General features: G+C 39.5%; 1 protein-coding gene across 1 annotated transcript in view; it reads left to right on the forward strand.

Moving 5' to 3' along the window:
* Positions 1-4,858: 4,858 nt before the first annotated feature.
* Positions 4,859-19,958, forward strand: part of PEX7 (peroxisomal biogenesis factor 7) — a gene marked incomplete at its 5' end in the record, with an annotated part of 86,770 nt that continues 71,670 nt past the window's right edge. The window contains 5 exons of the mRNA XM_079716702.1: positions 4,859-4,988; positions 6,895-6,952; positions 7,833-7,983; positions 16,564-16,641; positions 17,228-17,336. Of these exons, the coding sequence (XP_079572828.1) occupies positions 4,859-4,988; positions 6,895-6,952; positions 7,833-7,983; positions 16,564-16,641; positions 17,228-17,336 (526 nt within the window). The remainder of the gene's footprint in view (positions 4,989-6,894; positions 6,953-7,832; positions 7,984-16,563; positions 16,642-17,227; positions 17,337-19,958) is intronic.

Here is a 19,958-nt window from a genome sequence, read left to right on the forward strand (position 1 = left end):
CCTACTATGAACATGTCCCACCAGAGTGGTACATTTGTTAAAGCTGATGAACCTACATTGACACATCATAATCACTCAAAGTCCATAGTTTACATCAGGGTTCAGTCTTGGTGTTGTACATTCTGTGGGTTTGGACAAACGTATAATGACATGTATCCATCATTATGGAATCATACAGAATATTTTCACTGCCCTAAAAATCCTCTGTACTCTGCCTATTCATCTTTTCCAACCCCCTCAATCTCCACCCCCTGGCATCCACTGATCTTTTTACTGTCTCCATAATTTTGCTTTCTCCAGAATGCCATCGTTGGAATCATACAGTAAGATTGGCTTCTTTCACTAAGTATTATGTATGTATAGTCTCTCCATATCTTTTCATGACTTGATAGCTCATTTATTTTTAGTGCTGAATAATATTCCATTGTCTGGATACACTACAGCTTATTTATCCATTCACCTATTGAAAGACATCTTGGTTGCCTCCAAGTTTTGGCAATTATAAATAAAGCTGCTATAAGCAACCATGTGCAGGTTTTTCTGTGGACATAAGTTTTCAGCTCCTGTGGGTAAATACCAAGGAGCACAACTGCTGGGTTGTATAGTAAGAGTATGTTTAGTTTTGTAAGAAACCACCAAACTGTCTTCCAAAGTATCTGTACCATTTTGCACTCCACCAGCAATGGATGAGAGTTCCTGCTGCTCCACATCCTCACCAACATTTGGTGGTGTCAGTGTTCTGGATTTTGGTCATTCTTATAGGTGTGTAGTGGTATCCCAGTACTCTTAATAATTCTCTAAGTCATATGGCTTCCAGATCCCTCACTGTTCTGCCTGCCCTTCTCAGAAGCTCTATTTTATGAAGAAACTGAGGCTCGAAGAGATAAATTATTTGCTCAGAATCATACCATCAAACACATCTGAGCTAAAATTTGTATTCATCATTATTTGCAATGAATTGACTCACAATGCAGTCACTTCTTTTTTTTTTTTACTGTGAATAATACTGTACTGTAAATCATCACGCAGTCTGGGGACTATGAGAAGAATGCCAGACAACTTCTAAGATTTCTCTTTCACATGAAAGCACGCCTGCCTTTTTGCACAGGTTTGAAGGAAATCAGTGCTGTTTCTACTTCTTAGTTAATGAAAACGATAGCTTTTGAAGAATATGCTATTTTCCAGAGCTAAGAAATCCAAGACAGGTAATGAACATACTAGGTTTTTAATGTCTGACACTCACTTTTAAGATGACCATGTATATTGCTTTTGTACTTGGTAAGTTGTTTCTCTATCTGAACTTATCTTTCTTAAGAATATATAAACACATACACAGTCCTGAGAAATAGCTTGGTATTATTGAGCATATTTGTCTGAGAGAATGAAATATATATAGTGACCTAGGTTTGTGTTCATTGTAAATGGTAAGATTTATGAATTGTCGAGTCAACCCTACAAAGAACCCTGGAAATGAGTGATCCTGATCCGACTGTGATTTCTCTCTGAGGTCAGCTCTAGGTCACCATATTCTGAGTCTTTATGCCACTTAGTCAGGATGGGAATTATAGTTGACCTGGATTTCCCTCAAATCTATAGATGTCAGAAGTCCTAGCAGAATCACACAACAGACATTTCTGGTATGTGACTCACCCATAGGGACTATGTGGGCATCAGTATAGGAAATTTTTCACAGGCCCCCCAGGTGTTACTTAACAAATTAGAGCCATTTCTTACTAATTCAAACTAACTGGACAAAGAGAAGTCTGAATTAGTAAAATCTTTAATCATATACTTAAGAAAACCTTTTAATTGTAATAATTTCAAACTTACAGAAAAATTATAAGAATAATACTTGAAGTACCCATATATGTTTTTACCCAGATTACCAAAGTTTTAACATTTTAAACCACACTTGTTTTATCTTTCTCTCTACTGTGCCTGTCTATATTATTTATTTTTTCTGCACCATTTGAAGAGTTATCCTTTTATAATTCCCTTTACCTCGTATTACTTCCTAAGTATTTCCTAAGAATAAGGGCATTCTCTTATGTAGCTACAATACAGTCACCACATTTGGGACACAAATGGATACAATAGTTTTTATCTAACTACCATTCATAGTTTTCAATTATCCCAATAAGGTGTGCCTGACAGCCAGCAACTACATTCCTCAATCCTCTTGGCTGCACAGAACCTTAGAGATCAACCTGTTCAGTATCTATAAACCTTTTCAAAGTTTTTTCCTTCATGAGCTCCAGAAACATTACGATTTCATAAGCAATCAATCAGAACTTAATATCAGCATTAGAGAATGAGTGTAACCACACTGCATTCATATAATCTCATCCTGAAAACAAAGAAAATTAGAATTTCAGGCTGGCCTTTGATGCAGAATTATAAATGTGCAATTCCTGTTTGGCTTTTGAAATATTTAGATTAGTTTATCTAATCCTGTTATAGTTTTAAAGACCTCCTGGCTAGAAATGACTGATTCAGTTGAAACCTTTCCTTTTTACATAGGAAGAAACAAGAATCTAGGGAAAGTATATTACTGAAAAGTAAAGGGCAAATTGAGATTGAACCTCAGTATTCTTTGTCCTATAGCCTACTTGCCTTTAAAAGAGGAGTCTTCGGGCTTCCCTGGTGGCGCAGTGGTTGAGAGTCCGCCTGCCGATGCAGGGGATACGGGTTCGTGCCCCGGTCCGGGAGGATCCCACATGCCGCGGAGCGGCTGGGCCCGTGAGCCATGGCCGCTGAGCCTGCGCATCCAGAGCAAAAAAAAATAAAAGAGGAGTCTTCAAGTAATTTAAAAACTCACGGTAAGGGCTTCCCTGGTGGTGCAGTGGTTGGGGGTCCGCCTTCCAATGCAGGGCACATGGGTTCAATACCTGATCTGGGAAGATCCCGCATGCCGCGGAGCAACTGAGCCCCGTGCGCCACAGCTGCCGAGCCTGCGCTCTGGAGCCCGCGTGCCACAGCTGCTGAGCCCAAGTGACGCAACTGCTGAGGCCCGTGCGCCTGGAGCCTGTGCTCTGCAACGGGAGGGGCCGCTGCAGTGAGAGGCCCGTGCACCGGGGCGAGGAGTGGACCCCGCTCGCTGCAACTGGAGAGAGCCCACACGCAGCAGCGAAGACCCAACACAGCCAAAAATAAATAAATAAAATAAATTAAAAAAAAAAAAAAACTCTCGGGGAATACATTTCTACTACTGGAATTTCAGGCAGTCCTTAACAGGAAAAACCTGTATCAGGGGGTAGGGGTGGGTTTGATTGAAAACGGGCACAAGGGAACTTCCAGGTTATTTAGGCTCTGAAAATATCCTACTAGGTTAGGCTCTGGTTAACTAGTTTTCCCTGAGACCAGGCCTTGTTAAGAAGAACAGAATGCGCTGGCTTATTTCAAAATGGTTCCTTTTCTCTTCCCTCCGCAGGAAGCACAAAGTGGTTATTTCCCGATATTTACTGTGAGAAACTGGCTGGCCTCCTAGGCGTAAATCTCACAATAATGTAAAGCATGACTCTTTTCACTCCCATTACCATAATCTTTGTTTAAATTCTTATCTTTTGCTTGAACTATTGTTAAAGTCTCAACTGGCCTCCCCATTTCCAATCTCTGTTTTCCAGTTTTGTGTTGCCAGAAGATCTTTTAAAATGAAAGCTTGGTCATCTAATTTCTCACATTAGAAAACTTTGATGGTTCCCCATTGTTTACATTACAGTAGAAGTCAAATTCCCTTGGTATTGCACACAAGACTCTTCATGAATCAATACAATATTCTAGTCTCTCCGTCCGATACTCTTCACCATACCCCATCTGGGCAGGCTGATACCTGGCAGCCACAATCTCCTATGGGTCATGCTGTTTTAGGTCTCCTGTTATTCCTGCTACTATAATGACCTCCATCTCCTTGTCTATTTAAAGAAAACCTTATCATCATTTACACAATCATTACTTGTTTCCTGAAGGTTTTTCTCCCATGCCCCATCTTCCAGTACTGACAATTCCTTTTAAAAATAGCCCCTATATATTTCTCATAGCACCTACAGTTTTTTGATTACACTTAACTGATGACACAAACTATATCTTATTGCATTTGAATCCCCAGTGCCTAGCACTGTACTTGGTGTATGAAGTGGCTGTATGACTAGGTTTGTACCTGTTGACCTGGCTTAATTATTAACTGCACTCTTTTATTCTCAGAAGGGTCTTGTTTGGCAGATAAGCAATATATGGCCACCCTCTACATGGTATATGCCTGGTAAATATTTGAATGGATGAAGGAGCCTTCGTTTTCAGCTCTGGCATCTGAGCACTTACTACTATACAATAAATATAGGAAGAATTAAAAAAAATTTTAAAGTTAGTTTCTTATGATGTCTTTTTCCTTAGCTTGACTACCGCTGATTTAACTTTGCTTCAATTTACCTCGGGCAACACGGCACTCAACTGCCTTTTGGACTCGCAGCATAGCTTCAGACTTTGCTGTAACTTGTCTCATTTTGTAATCATCAGCCACATTTCCTGATGCCAGTCTTTCGAAAGGTCAATAAATTAATAAAAACCAGATAGCCCGCAGTGGAGGCTGATATGCAAAAACAAAAGGTATCAGAATCACCACCTAACTCTAGAAATACTGCCCTCACGTCTACTGCGTCACAGGGGGCGCCAAGCATCTGTTTTGCCCAAGACAAAAATGGCCTCCATCAGAGTCAATTCCCTTTCCTTTGCGGACCAATCGAAACCTAGCATTCAGGGCACCCGGTGTCCTCACTTCCGTCTCAGCTGCTAGGATCTCTAGTTTTCTTAGCGAGTCCGGACCGGCCTCCTCCAACTTGGAAGGGCTTCGGCGGCTGGCGGGATGAGCGCGGCGCGTGGCGGAGCGGTGCGGACGCTGCGGGTGCCCGGCCGCCACGGCTATGCAGCCGAGTTTTCCCCGTACTTGCCGGGCCGCCTGGCCTGCGCCACCGCGCAGCACTACGGCATCGCGGGTGAGGCCGGGCGGCGCTGAGCCGCTGGGGCGGGGGCGGGTTCCAGCCGAGCTCCAGCTCCCTCTGGTGGTCCAAAAGCACTTCCGACAGTACACGGCGCCAGAAAAGAACACCAGGGGAAGCAGAGGAATGCCTGGCTCCCTGGCCGCCTTTGTCCAGTGTGGGGAGTTGGTTTAGAGTCGAGTCCATCATCTTTTCCAGTTACAGTGCGGAAGTAGCGTGTGGAAGATGCCTAGTGCCCCTAGTTCTTATGCCTTAGAGGGCACCGACACCATCGCCCCTAGTGACACACACCCCTCCAGGTACACGTGGCCCTGCGGAGAGCGGGCTGAACCTGTGGGGCCCCTTCTACCGGTCCGACGGGACCAACAGCTCTTGGAAGACGGTCTGCAGGGTCACCCCAGTACCCACTAATTGGACCACATTCCCCACAGGCTGCAATCCGGCTGTGCGTCTTAAGGATGCTCCTGAGCAGACGCCAGGAGTTTCCCCGCAAGTGCCAGCACGAAATTGATCATGTTCTTTTCTCGCTTTTTCTTGTCTCCGGAGGAATACAAACATTTGCAGGCAGTTAAGAGGTTCAGGTTAATGGTCTCTGGTCCTGGACTAGGTTGAAAGGCGGGATTCTATTCTTGACTTACGGGGCTGTCTTTTAATTCATCTTGTAGCTGTTGTATACGCCCTGAAGATCTATGAAAAAATTCATTGCATAATGTCAGCTCTCGACAGTATTTTTTGTTGGGTCCTACAGTGATTTAGTGATTTCTAAAACTGAGAGGGAGAGAAATGTTTGCCTTAATATTTTCACCATTAGCTTTTAGTGGTTGCAAATTCAGGTTTACAATACTTGCCTACCGTTTAGGTTGAAGACTCGTGAGTTTATAATGATATTTTAAATTAGATCCTTAAAAAAAAGCCTTAAGAGGAACTGATACGTTTTTTTAAGTCAGTCATGTTTAATAGTTTTCTTTCCTTCAACCCAATAACATATAACTTTTAAAATATGCTGATCCTTTAGTAAAATAATTCCTCTTTGGTAGATAATGATATGTTTTGTTCAGCATTTTACCACCAAGTACGTGGTGAGTTCCACTAGGCATTTTGTTTTAAAATTCCATGCTGAATTTATTTTATTTTTTAAAGTATGGAACCAGTACTCTTTATTTATTTTATTTTATTTTTTAAAAAAAATTTATTTATTTATTTTTGGCTGCGTTGGGTCTTCATTGCTCTGTGTGGGCTTTCTTTAGTTGCATCGAGAGGGGGCTTCTCTTTGTTGCGGTGCACAGGCTTCTCATTGCGGTGGCTTCTCTTGTGGGCTCTAGGTGCACCGGCTCGTTAGTTGTGGCTTGCCGGCTGTAGAGCTCAGGCTCAGTAGTTGTGGTGCACGGGCTTAGTTGTTCCGTGGTATGTGGGATCTTCCTGGACCAGGGATCGAACCAATGTCCCCTGCATTGGCAGGGAGATTCTTAACCAGTGTGCCACCAGGGAAGTCCCAGAATGTATTGTAGATTTATTGTGAAGGCAGTGTGATGTAGAAGGTACACAATCCCTGGGGTCTGTTAGCCTGAGGTTTCTCACCTGTAAATAGGGATGATAACACCTGTTTGGGAGGTTTGTGTGCCTGTCATCCTGCCTGGCCATAGAGTATGCACTTAAATATCTCTCCCCTGTTAGAGCTGTGTCTGGATTCCAAGCATAGGTGAGATGGTAAGCTTAATATTTAATTAGGCACAATGTAGAGAGACAGAAATGGAGAGCACAGTCCTGATCATTTTGTATACATGGCCTCAAGTAACTTGAAATTTGTGACTGTAAAATTAGGTACTCAGTACTTGATACCTCTTTGCCTTGACATGGTCCCCCAGCAGGTTCAACAGCATGACCTCAGCATTTTTCTCCTTAGGCTGTGGAACCCTGCTAATACTGGATCAAAATGAATCTGGGCTTAGGCTTTTTAGAAGGTAAGCTGACTCTAACTATTAAACTTATATGTGTTCTCTGTTGCTTTTAAGACCTTCATAGAATTAGTTTTGAATCTTTGTGATCAATAAGATGTTTTAATTTGCAGTATAAAAGAACCTTCAGGATTTGCATAGTATAGAGCTTATTTTTGCCATGAACTTGTGATTATGTCACTTTTCTTCTAAAGCTCTTGCTCTTAGTATTCACTTATACATTGTAAAATTTAAACATAAAAAAATGTGAGCTAGTTGGTATACTGCTTGACATTCCTATCTTTGCTTTCTTCTTAATGTACTTTAGCTTTACTCATTCAGGAACTAATTACCCATTTTGTGGATTATCGCTTCTTTCCCTTTCTTCTTTCCATGCCTGTCTTGTCTGTGTGACTGTTAGACTCATTAACGTCTCCATCAGAGTTAGTCAAGTGTAGAGAAAGGAAAGGAAATTTCATCAGAAAATAACTACCTGCTGATAGCTCAGGTGAAAGATTTATGGGAAACACTGAAATTATGGATCTAAATTAGTATTTTCAAGTGCTTGTTCTTCTCTCCTATGAAACACAGAAAGCAGTGAGCGCCCAGGTGTGGCAGCATGTCCTCATGTAAATGGTGCCATATTTCTAGTTGGGACCCCTGATTTTAACCTAGCTGTGCAGTTTTCTGGCTGTATGACTGGGCTGTTCTTTTAAGCCCTCTGAAGTTGTTTCTGAATCTGGCAAGTGCCTGCTCTACAAATCTCCCATATTTGTGAAGACCATGTGAGATAATGTGTGTTAAAATAGGTGATAAACTGTAAAAAAAAAAAAAAAAGCAATAATTGTTATTTTATGTTTAGCTACCTATGTAACTAGATTTTTTTGTTTTAATTTTCCTGGTGTAGCTTTGACTGGAACGATGGTTTGTTTGACGTGACCTGGAGTGAGAACAATGAGCATATCCTGGTCACCTGTAGTGGTGATGGCTCGTTACAGCTCTGGGACACCGCCAGAGCCGCAGGGCCACTGCAGGTCTACAGGGAACACACTCAGGAGGTAGGAAGGGAATCTTTCTGGGCTGATTGTTTTTCTTTGGTTGAGATCCATTTGGGGGTGGAAACATGGGGGAATGTCTTCAGGGGACAAGAAGTTTAAGCTTTAGTATTTCTTGTACATGTTAGATGTCACTTGTTATTTGATTATTCAAACATAAAGTACCTTTTAGCCTAAGGAGCTGGGAAAGAAGAAAAGGTCAGGCTTCTCATTAGTCAGTAGAAACGCCTCCGGTAGGAAGTATACTGTGGCACGGGTTCCTCCAGAGGCACATCGCTTTCTTTATGCTGTAAGGAAGGATATGCCTCCATACACTGCCTTAAGATAGAGGTAGGTGGACTTTTCACAGAGACATCATAAGATTGCCTTTAGGACTTGACTATGATTCCTAAGGATTTTCAGAATATATTAAAGCAAGAGCTTGAAATACTGACTATAAGGCAGAGCTTACCGAAGAAGTTTAAAAACTAAATCTCTTACATGTGCTAGATATTGTGTGTGTGTACGGGTAGCATAGAGAATAGTTTGGCCTTCAGTCATATTAAAATACGTATATACTTTTCATGAAAATGATGGTAAAGACATTCTCTTTTGGTGCTTTACCTTAAATGTTTTAAGAATTTTCTCAAGGTAGCAGTAGATGCTTCAAATGAAAACTTGCAAATTTACTTTCAAATTTGTGCCTGGCTCATGGAAAGACCTCAGTAAATGCTTATTAGGTGCAAGAATGTTAGTCTTTTGTAATAATAGACTGGTTATGTGAGGATTCTAGACATCATTTTTATAGTTCTAGCTATTAAAAATGAATATCTCTAAGGTCTGACTGAAAATAATAGAAAATTTTAGTTCCTCCATTTTATTGTAAAGGAGGCTCTTTGAATAAATGTAGTTATAAATGATCGTGTTTTCATAGAACCACTGAATACCAAGACAACTTTGGTAAAGGAGGAACTTTAGCTTCAGCATGTTCAATGCAAAAATCCCCACAAAGCAGCATGTCCAAAATTCAGACATTTTTGTGGTACCTTCATGATTTTTGCCATTTTCTTATACCACTTAGATTATGATTAACTTAATGTTTTTCTTTCTTTTTAAAAAATATTTTTCCTCTCAAAAGTTTTCTTTCTTTTTCTTAAATCTTTGGGCCTTGTATTGCTTATCTATATAAATTCTAGGGCTGTAGCTAACAAATCATAAAATAATATATCCAATTTTATTAAATAGTAGATACTGATTTAATGCTTTTCTTTAAATGAACTTTACATAGTTATTTCACTTATTCTAAAAAGCACATATTCATGAAACCATGGAATTGATAGCTTAGTATGTACATTTATTTCATGTATGGTAAAATAAATATATAACGAATAAAATAAAATGTGGGCTTCCGTGGTGGCACAGTGGTTGAGAGTCCGCCTGCCGATGCAGGGGACATGGGTTCATGCCCCGGTCCAGGAAGATCCCACATGCCGCGGAGCGGCTAGGCCCGTGAGCCATGGCCACTGAGCCTGCGCATCCGGGGCCTGTGCTCCACGGCGGGAGCGGCCACAACAGTGAGAGGCCCGCATACTGCAAAAAGAAAAGAAAAAAAAATAATTAAAAAAAAATGTATGTACCAGTTTAAATCATCTCTTGTACAACCAATGGTGTTTGTACTGCTACTACTCTGGAAAATACTGTTCGAGAATGTTCTGTGTGATGGTCACGCAGTCTTTACATCAGCTCAGTGAAAGTGAATTTCAGTATCTCATGTGATAACTTATTTGACTTTTTGATTGCTCTATTGGTTAGATAATTGCTCTCTTAGGCCTAAATCTACCTTCAATGTCAACGAACTGTTGCTTCACATTCCTTTCTCTGACATGGTGAGACTAAGTCCAGTCTCTCTTTTCCAGGAGAATCCTTGAAAATAGCTGTCATGCCCCCTGTAAGTCTTCTCTCTTCCAGACTGTACATTTGTAATTCCTTCGACCTGTCCTCAGGTTACACGGTCTCTGTATCTTTCACCCTCCTGGTAAACTCCTTTGGGTAATCTCTTGTTTTACAGTGTTGCTTTTAATGTTGTAAACCTCATTTATTCCAGAAATGTGTTTATTAGTGCTGAGCTTTATATGACTTCGCCACCATGATCTTGAGCCTCTATTTCTAATAATATTACCTAACATGGCTGTGCGTTTTCCCCAGCCACGTTGTAGTGCTGGGTTGCTTTCAGTCCACTTGTAAAGATCTTTGTACTATTGTTAAACCAGTGGTTTACATCATTCTACAATTATGTAACTGGTTTTTTGAACTGAAGACTTATTTTATTGTTTGTTTTTTCAGGCTGTTGTTCTAGGTTGTCCTTCCTCATTTTCTTTTCAAATCCAATTTTTGATAAGCATTTTGTATCAGTTAGATGCCTTGGCTGTTACCATAAGAGAAAACCAAACTAAAAGTGCTTTCAACGATCTGAGTTTTTTATTTCACATAACCAAGGATATGGAGCTGGGAATGGGTCCAGGTTTGTTTAATTTAGGCTTGGCAATGTCATCAGTTACCCGGGTTTCTCCTGCCTTTCCGCTCTGCTCTCCTCGGTGGGTTTCTTTCTTCTAACGCTCCATAGAATTCCAGTTGTCATCTCATCACGTGCCCAGTCGTAACTCTGTCACTTGTGAGGGAAACAAGTCACCACTCGTACTTTCATCTAAATAAGATTCACCCCTGGGATGAGGAAAGGACAGAGCTTTCCCTGAAGGGCAAAACTGGGGTTCTGTGAGCAAGGAGAAAGGGAGATTGGTGGGTGGGGAGTCCCCATCACTATGTGCCACAATATTACTTCTTGTCTTTCTCACGATGGTTAGTAAAAGTCGAAGCACACCAAGCCAGATAACGAGTAGAGAACTGTAGGACCCTCAGAAAGGTTGTTCTCCATGAGATTGTTAAAGAATTTCTGGTGATCAATCTAAAGCTCAGTATTATAATACCAGATATTTGGCATTTTTCATTAAAGAGAAATACAGCATTTATTTAAAGTTTGTCTCTTATACCAAATATGCAGAAACACTTAAAAGGATTGATTTAAGGTCAAATAGAGTTTTGAGGAGCTAATAAATATTTGTTGAATATTCAACAAATAGTGTTGAATAAAGTCCAACAGTTTTCAGATAGTCAGACAAGTAGTTACTGAAGCAAAAAGGAAAATTCCAAGACCTAGATATATTTTAGGCCTTAAGGAATAAAGGTCCTGGTGAAATGAAAGAAAGAAAAACATGGAAAGTTTCCCTTTGCATGGCTTCTAAACTTAGCATCAAAGCAGGAATCAGATTCTTCTCTGTATTATTTAACTGCAGAGGCCATTATGTCTTTTGAGCCCCATAAAATGCCTTCAGCTTAGCCTGCTGCTGAATATATAATAAGAATGGAAGAACAAGAAAATTTTTTAAAGTTCAGCAAGAGGAGAAAAAAGAGAGTAATTGAGAATTTCGTTTCTGACTTCATGGCTTATAGCACTGGGCTGTTGAGAGTGAGTTAAAAGTGACTTTAAAGATGACAGACTCAGTTTAATATTCATTTCAGCATCTAATTCTCAGTGTTCTTATTACAGTTTTTAAAAATAGTTAAAATTTGTCTTCATTGTCAAATAGTGAGGCTTATCAGTTTGCTGAAAAATTTTAAAAGATATTTGATCCACTTAAAGTTTTTGATCATGAATTTATAAATAAAGGTAAAGAATCAAGGCATTTATCCTGCTTTTCCTGTATGAATTTCACTGTGGGGTAATCAAATCGTTGGTGCGGAAATTTTCTTGTAATAGAATTCTACCTAGTAAATGTAGAAGGGATAATAGAATTAGAAAATCACCATTTAGTAGCCCCTAATGAAATAATGACCCTAGGCAAGGGTTATCTGTGGATGCTAAAACCATTAATTTAAGAGTGATCCATCTTATGAACAATCTTAGGATCACTAAAAGTGGATCAACCAGAAATTACACACCTCCTAATACAATAGAAAGCTAAAAAAAAGATTGAACTGAATCAAATCAAGCCTCTAGATCTAACTTCCAATTTAAAGAAAATAGGAAGGGTAGAGGAAAGAGTTGAACACCACCATGAGGAAACGATTAGCCAAATCCAGAATGTATTTAGAACATTCCATAGGACCAATAACTTTGTTTCTTCAACAAGTAAATGTCATTGGTGGGGTAGGGGGACCTGAACCAAGGTGGGAAAGGGAACTTTCCTAGATCAGAAATAACTTAAGAGACATAACAGCTAAGTATAAAATATGGATTTTGTTTGGATCCTATTCAGATAAACCAACTATAAAAGGACGTTTCTGAGACAATCAGGGAAATATGAATATGGACTGAGTATTAGGTGATGTTAAGGAACTGTTGTTAATCTAAGATGTGAAAATGGCCTTGTGCTCATGTAAAAGGTGAAAACATTCTTTCTCCTGAAGTATTTGTGAGTGAAATGGTCTGATGTTAAAATACTCCAGTAAGTAATGGAACAGATGAAACAGGATGGGTAAAATATTGATAATTATGGAAGGTGTGTGATGGATACCTGGGGATTTATTATGCTATTCTCTCTAATGTGCATTTTAAAATATCTATAATGAAAAAAAATTTAAGTTTCACATTAAAAGAAATATGTAGCCCTTTCTAATCGCTCAGTAATTAAAAGTCAGTGTCCGTTTCCTTTGTATTGATACAGATAAGTCTGAACATTCTGGACACAGTTTTTATTTGATGATTTTTAATTAAATAGACCAACTTACAAAGGGCAACGCTGTACAGTAGATTAAAAATTAGCTCTTTGGGAATTGGATTCAGTAATAAAATTCGTCCTCCTCAAACTGTGGTTCTGATGAAGTTCAGGTTTCATAAAGCAGCACAAAATATTCTTCAGTGTTTTTCTTTTTTCTTTGTGTAGTTTCCCAATTAATTTTCTTCACCACTACCAAGAGTAATTTCATTAAGCTAGGCCTTTAGAGGACCCTGCTTTTAAAGCATAGTTGCATATCTCTCTTCTTTTTATATTTCCCGTGTCCACTATTTGAGTGGGAGTGGAGGGGGGGATTGGGAATAGGGAGAAGATGTGAGAGTAGACTAATGTGAGATGTGCTTTCTGGTCTCCCGCCCTTGTTATTATTTTCTAGGCTTCTTACTTTACATTATTTTTCTTAGTAGTTTTTAAAAAAATCACAACTTGAAATGGTGTATTTATACTTACAGCCTATCTTCCCTTGCTAAAGTATAAGACCCATGAAGGCTGGGGCTTTATCTGTCTTGTCTAACACTATACTCTCCCTCCCACATGCCTTGTTCATAGTAAGTGCTTAATCAATATGTATTGAATAGTTATTTGACTTGAGGTTGGGATAATGGAATCTAGTCATCCCTTTTCAGCTGTCTCCCAAACATCTCTCTGGTTGTAAACTTTTTTCAGTGCTTGAGGGTAATGCCTAAACCCTGTTCTTCCTAGACATTTCAACTTGACTGTCAGGCTGTCACCTCAAACTCACTGTGTCTAAAATTACATATTATCTCCCTTCCTCCAGTCTTCCAGTTTTGTTAAGGCCACCGTCACTGCCAGTTCTGAGGCACAAAACCTTGGTGTTATCTTGCAGTTGTTCACTAGTCCTAATCCCTAGGGTGCTTTATGTCCCCGTTTATGTCTTTGGGGGAGTTTCTGGTCACTATTTTTACCTCTGCTTTCTGCTATTGACATTTTAGCCAGCCCTCAGGGCCCTGCTAGGATACCTCTCTTCTGGGCATCAAGCTGAATTTTCCATCCCACCAGCTTTTGTATTTATGGTCTACAGTTTTCGTTTTTGTGTTTTAAACACAGTATCCTGGCTCATACTGTTAGTTTCTTTCCCACGTCCTAGTATATTAAACACAGTAAAACAAACAAACAAAAAGTATATATTGGTTGAGTCACCTTTATTTCCTTCTTTTTTATCCCATTTTTAACCTCACCTTGTATGTCCTATGCTTGATTTTGTCCTAGACCCTGATGCTTGCCACTTTGTTATGAGTCACATAGAAGAGCTGGCAGCAGCCCTGGTATCAGCATAGTTTTCTTAAATCATGTCTTTTGTTCTCATTGAGGCTGGGTTCTCTGTGAGCCCGCGGAGGCTCTTGCAGTTTTAAAAGGTGAGAAGTTGTCAGGTTTCAAGTCCTCTGTCATGTTGGAAATGTGTAGAGGTAGAGGAGTCTGAGCTAATGATGTTATCTTTTAATTGTATTTGTTCAGTTATCCTCTAAAATGAAAACAGTAGCTCTTTATAACTACTTAGCAACAGCACAGGTTGTGGAGATAAATTTGGTTGGTTAAATCATTTTAACTCAGTTTCTTGAGTGCCTGTTATATTGCAATGAGCATAAACAAGATGGTTTTGTTTATGATGGTTCTTCCAAAATATAGCAGATATGGCAGTTATTTAACACTAAATTTAGTAAAACATGGTAAATGCTGAACTAGGAGTAGGTGTAAGATGCTGTCGGAGTGCACAGAAGGAAGCGTCTGACTCCTCGATGCTTGAGGGGTTCATCAGGGGAGGCTTACTTCACAGAAGATTTAAAGGGGCTGAGTCTTGACAGATGAGTGGGGGTTCACCAAGTGGATAGATAGGTAGGGGCTTTAATATGGGTATGGATAATTCATGAAAACAAAATGGAATCAGTCTGGGCCCAAATGGAGCTCCAGTGAAGGGTGATACCAATAAGGGCAGGGTTTTATTTCCCTAATATCACAGTCCAAGGTCACTGAAAAGTTCCATTTTAAAGTGCCTTCATGCAACATATTGTAGAGACAGCCTAGCATCATGATTAAAGGTGGACTCTGCGATTAGGCTGCCCAGGTTCAGTCTTCAGCTCTGCAGCTTACTAGCTGTGGGAATTTGGACAAGTTACTTAAGCTCTTTGGGCCTTGGCATGGTATCTACTTCACAGAAGTGAAGATGAAATGAGATAAAATATGTAAAGTGCTTATGACAACATCTAGCAAACAGTAGGTGCTCAATAAAGACCTCCTATTGTGGTTATTTTTGACTGTTCACATCAGCTTGGAGCAGGGGTTGGCCAGTTACTACTCGTGGGCCAGAGCCAAATCCAGCCCACTGTCTGATTTGTAAAGTTTTATTGGAACACAGCCATGCCCATTTATTAAGTATCATCTATGGCTACTTTGTGCTCTACAAGGCTGAGTTTAGTAGTTGTGACAGAGACCAAATGGCCCATAATATATTTATTATGAATATAATTAATATATTAATATATTTATTATATAAATATTTAAGGCCTAAAATATTTATATGGCCCTTTACAGAAGAAACTTGCTGAGCCCTGGCCTAGAGGGTAAAATCAACCTCTTTAGGTCTCAAGCTCTTCCCTGATTGCTTCCGAGTCTGCCTTTTTCCATCCATAACTGACAGATGGCTGCAGCAGCACTTTGGATTTTGCTGACCCTTCTGTATACTTTATGAGCTACTCTCTGTTGCTGGATCATGATTTCTTTAGTGTTCCAGCTGCTTTTCTCTCTTGTGCAAGAATATGGGCCGCAGCAGGGCCAGAACTGGGTGGTGAAACACTCACCTTAGTACATAATTTAAGTACATAATTTAAGGGGGCCCCAAAAGCTCAGTAGTCAAGATAAATAATCTCTTAATGCAGTATTTAAAAAATCAAAATTAATGTAAGAAAAATCTATGATGAACAAAATATCAAAGTTTTAAGTAAGGACATAATCAGTATTACTAATTATTTTTTGCTTTAAACTCAGGTTCCAACATGGCTAGGCATAGCACTAGGCAGCAGAGAACAGGGAATCCATAGTTAAGCCACAACAAACCCCAGACAGTCATGCTTCCTGCATAAATAAGGTAGAGTTTTTAGATTCAAAATAACCTGCTGGCTGATCACATTTAATGGCATACTCAGGTCCATGGCAGGACTACTTTTGTAAAGTTTAATTATACACATATTTGGTTGAACTTAGCTCCAGTAGTGATCTGTATATAATCCGTTGTATCAAATAACAGAATTAAAAGTATTTCCATAAGTTTTCATATAATTCATTTGAAGTGGTTTACCGAGAGCAGCGTCGGATAACTAAAGCTGTTTACCAAGAGATCTGAAAGAATCACGTCATTCTGATAAGCTTGTTCAAAGAAATGCCAGAAAGGGATATTAATTGAATTTTAATGCTTTCTGATAAACATTGACCTGGCAAGCTTTTTTAGATGACTAACTTTCTAATCTGCTCTGACATTTCTTCAGGGTGCTGCAAACAGTGATTTGTTGGTAGGTTTAAAAATACGTATAATTTGTTTTAGTGAAGAAGGTTTTGGAAATATTCTGTAGGATCCTGCTAAAGTAGAATGGAGTCTTATCTGTTAAGGGTAAGGCTGGAGGAACGGACAAGATGACCTTTCCCTTTCTCAGACACCATATTGAGATTTGTAGGACTTTATTTGATGTTCCAACGAAGTGAATTAGTTGTTCTAACTGGCTGTCACTGTTACAAACAGATAAATGTAATATTGAACTTGATGCTCTTTTGCATTCTAAATGGCACTTTAAAATGTTTTTAGGTGTACAGTGTTGATTGGAGTCAAACCAGATGTGAACAGCTTGTGGTGTCTGGCTCGTGGGATCAAACTATCAAACTGGTATGTCCGCATTACTGTATTTAAAACCAAATATTCCCTTCCTCAAAGCTTCCACTGAAGTTTTTTCTTTTCTGGAACATACTTCTATTGCTTTTCAGTTAAGCAGTTAATTTTCTTTTCAAAAAATATACTAAAGCATTTATTAGAATTTAAAATTTTCTAATCTTATAGCTATAAACTAATAATTAGCTCAGTTGATTATTTTGGCCCCTTAAATACCATCTTGCTTTATATAAAAATAGACTTTTGGGCTTCCCTGGTGGCACAGTGGTTGAGAGTCCGCCTGCCGATGCAGGGGACACGGGTTCGTGCCCCGGTCCGGGAGGATCCCACATGCCGCGGAGCGGCTGGGCCCGTGAGCCATGGCCGCTGAGCCTGCGCGTCCGGAGCCTGTGCTCCGCAACGGGAGAGGCCACAACAGTGAGAGGCCCGCGTACCGCAAAAAAAAAAAAAAAAAAAATAGACTTTAAAGAAATCCTTGAGATATATATGTATATTGTGTGTGTATATAAATATACATATATGGTAATATAAAGCTTAATGAATTTGCCTCTGTTAAGTAATTGATCTATTCATTTATTTGTAGTGGGATCCAACTGTTGGAAAGTCTCTGTGCACCTTTAGAGGCCATGAAAGTGTCATTTATAGCACGATCTGGTCGCCCCACATCCCTGGTTGCTTTGCTTCAGCCTCAGGTAAAGAATTCATTTACCAAAAGCATTATTTGTAGGGAATGGTGGCCTCACTTTTCCCAGTAGGTGGCACTGTGTACCTTAGATTTGGAGAAGAAAAGGGACTACATTCCTATTTGAACTCTTGAGACTATTTCATTCTTTCTCAGTCTCTAGGTAAGAATTAGCCCGGCCTACTTCTAAACCTTTGACTTAACGTGACTTTTTGGTGAGGTGAGAGGTAAGGGACAAAGTGAGGGCTTTGGCATCAGACTTGGTTGAATTTGGAAACTCTCTTCAGTGGTCGATTGTCGGGCATCAGGGTGATGCGATGGGTTTTTGCATCAGTAATATGGGGCTAAGAATGTCTAACTTACGGGGTTGTTGTCAGCATGAAATAAGGAAACGTAAAATGTCTAGCACACAGTCAACCTCCTTTGCTTGATATTTACCCTCTTTTTAAGGATAGTCTCTTTAATTCATTGCCACTAAGCCATAGCAAGAATATGTTTGGTATGATCTTTTTTCCTAACTGTTTACTTTTTTTTTTTTTTTTTTTTTGTGGTATGCGGGCCTCTCACTGCTGTGGCCTCTCCCGTTGCGGAGCACAGGCTCCGGATGCGCAGGCTCAGCAGCCATGGCTCACGGGCCCAGCTGCTCCGCGGCATATGGGACCCTCCCAGACCGGGGCACGAACCCGTATCCCCTGCATCGGCAGGCGGACTCTCAACCACTGCGCCACCAGGGAGGCCCCTAACTGTTTACTTTTGATTCATGTCAGCAATTCTAAGATAAAAGCAGATACTTACATTTATATGTCTCTATGTTTTTTGTAGAGAAAAGTCATTTTATAGAAATTTAAAATTACACTTTGTACTGTTTGCATAAGGATTTACAAATTTGGTTTGTTGGCCGATTCCTAAATCATGTATAATCTGAACAATCTACTTTATATATAATTTGGAGAGAAACATTGCACAGTTTCTCTGCAGTGCCATTTAAAACAGCTTGGTCCCCCTGCCAGATGGTCATTTAAATAGCTGTCCTCATCTTCACTCGCCCCTGGCTGCTCTGGAGTGGGTCTCCCCTGGCCATTTACCTTCTTCTCACACCCTGTAACCCTGCCCTCACAGCTCTGGTACTTTCCTCCTCTTACCTTTCCTTTCTGCCAGTCTATCCTGTCACCCTTCTGTTGTCCTGACTTTACATGAACAAGTTCAGTGGAAGGGTCCTTCCATAAGGTGATGGGGAGAAGAAGCTGAGATAACAAGAATAACACTCCCTTCTTCCCATGGTTAGAAGGTAGAATCATTCCCAGTGGGGAAACAATACGTTGGAAGGCATTTAGAGGTTATATTCATGTGGTTAAGGATATGGAATATTAATTTTCAGTGATATTATAATATCTGCCACAGCATGACTTTTCATACTGTGAATTTTATAAGCACAACTATTAATGAATAAATATGGTTAATGAATGATTAATGGTCTGTCTTAGGCAGATCATAACCAGTTATAAATCTTTCAAAGTTGGGAACCAGTCTAGCTCCTTTTATTAGCTACTGAGCTGCTTTACTTATTAGATGGCTTTATTTTTGGTTTGTTTATCAGAACAAAGGTTGAGTAACAGTTATAAGAATGTGTTAATTAATCATAAATATCTGTGGTGATTGACAAGATAATATCGGCACTTTATTTCTTGCTTCTTTTATAACTTTCAAAAAATAAATTTATGTCTGTCTTACCCCTATGTTCTTCATGACATTTTTTTTTCTTAAATTCCGTATATATGTGTCAGCATACAGTATTTGTCTTTCTCTTTCTGACTTACTTCACTCTGTATGACAGACAGAAATAAAGACACAGACCTACTTGAGAATGGACTTGAGGATATGGGGAGGGGGAAGGGTAAGCTGTGACAAAGCGAAGGAGAGGCATGGACATATATACACTACCAAACGTAAGGTAGATAGATAGTGGGAAGCAGCCGCAGAGCACAGGGAGATCAGCTGGGTGCTTTGTGACTGCCTGGAGGGGTGGGATGGGGAGGGTGGGAGGGAGGGAGATGCATGAGGGAAGGGATGTGGGAACAGATGTATATGTATGACTGATTCACTTTGTTATAAAGCAGAAACTAAAAAATAAAAAAATAAATAAAAAATAAAAATAAAAATAAATAAATTTATGAAGAGAAAACAGAAATGGTATCCCAATAATTCCTGTTTGAGCATATACGTAGTAAAGAAATTCAAACAAAACAGAAACATGCCAAGTAAAAAGTGCTCATTCCCCTCCTCCTATAGAACCACTGTTAACATTTGCTTGTATTCCTCCATAAAAATTCTTATGCTCATTCCAGAATATATGTTCAAAAAATTAGAAATATTAATGGGGAATATTCTTCAGGAAAAAGTCAGATATCTTTAAAGGCTGAATTTGCTTAGTGATGTTAGATTTTACATGCTTATAGGTATAAAACTTTTGTTGTTGTTGAAATTGTACAGGAAAATAATTTTGTAATTTTGAGTCAGAAAGTCTCCTGTCCCAAATTCATTTTCCCCACTGAAAACATTGTTATTTTAAAACAATTTTTGATTGTGGAGATTTCTTAATAGATGTAGTCCAGTCTTACAGCTGAATTGAGTG

This window comes from Hyperoodon ampullatus, assembly GCF_949752795.1.
Source record: "Hyperoodon ampullatus genome assembly, chromosome: 12".
NCBI classification, from domain to species: Eukaryota; Metazoa; Chordata; class Mammalia; order Artiodactyla; family Ziphiidae; genus Hyperoodon; species Hyperoodon ampullatus.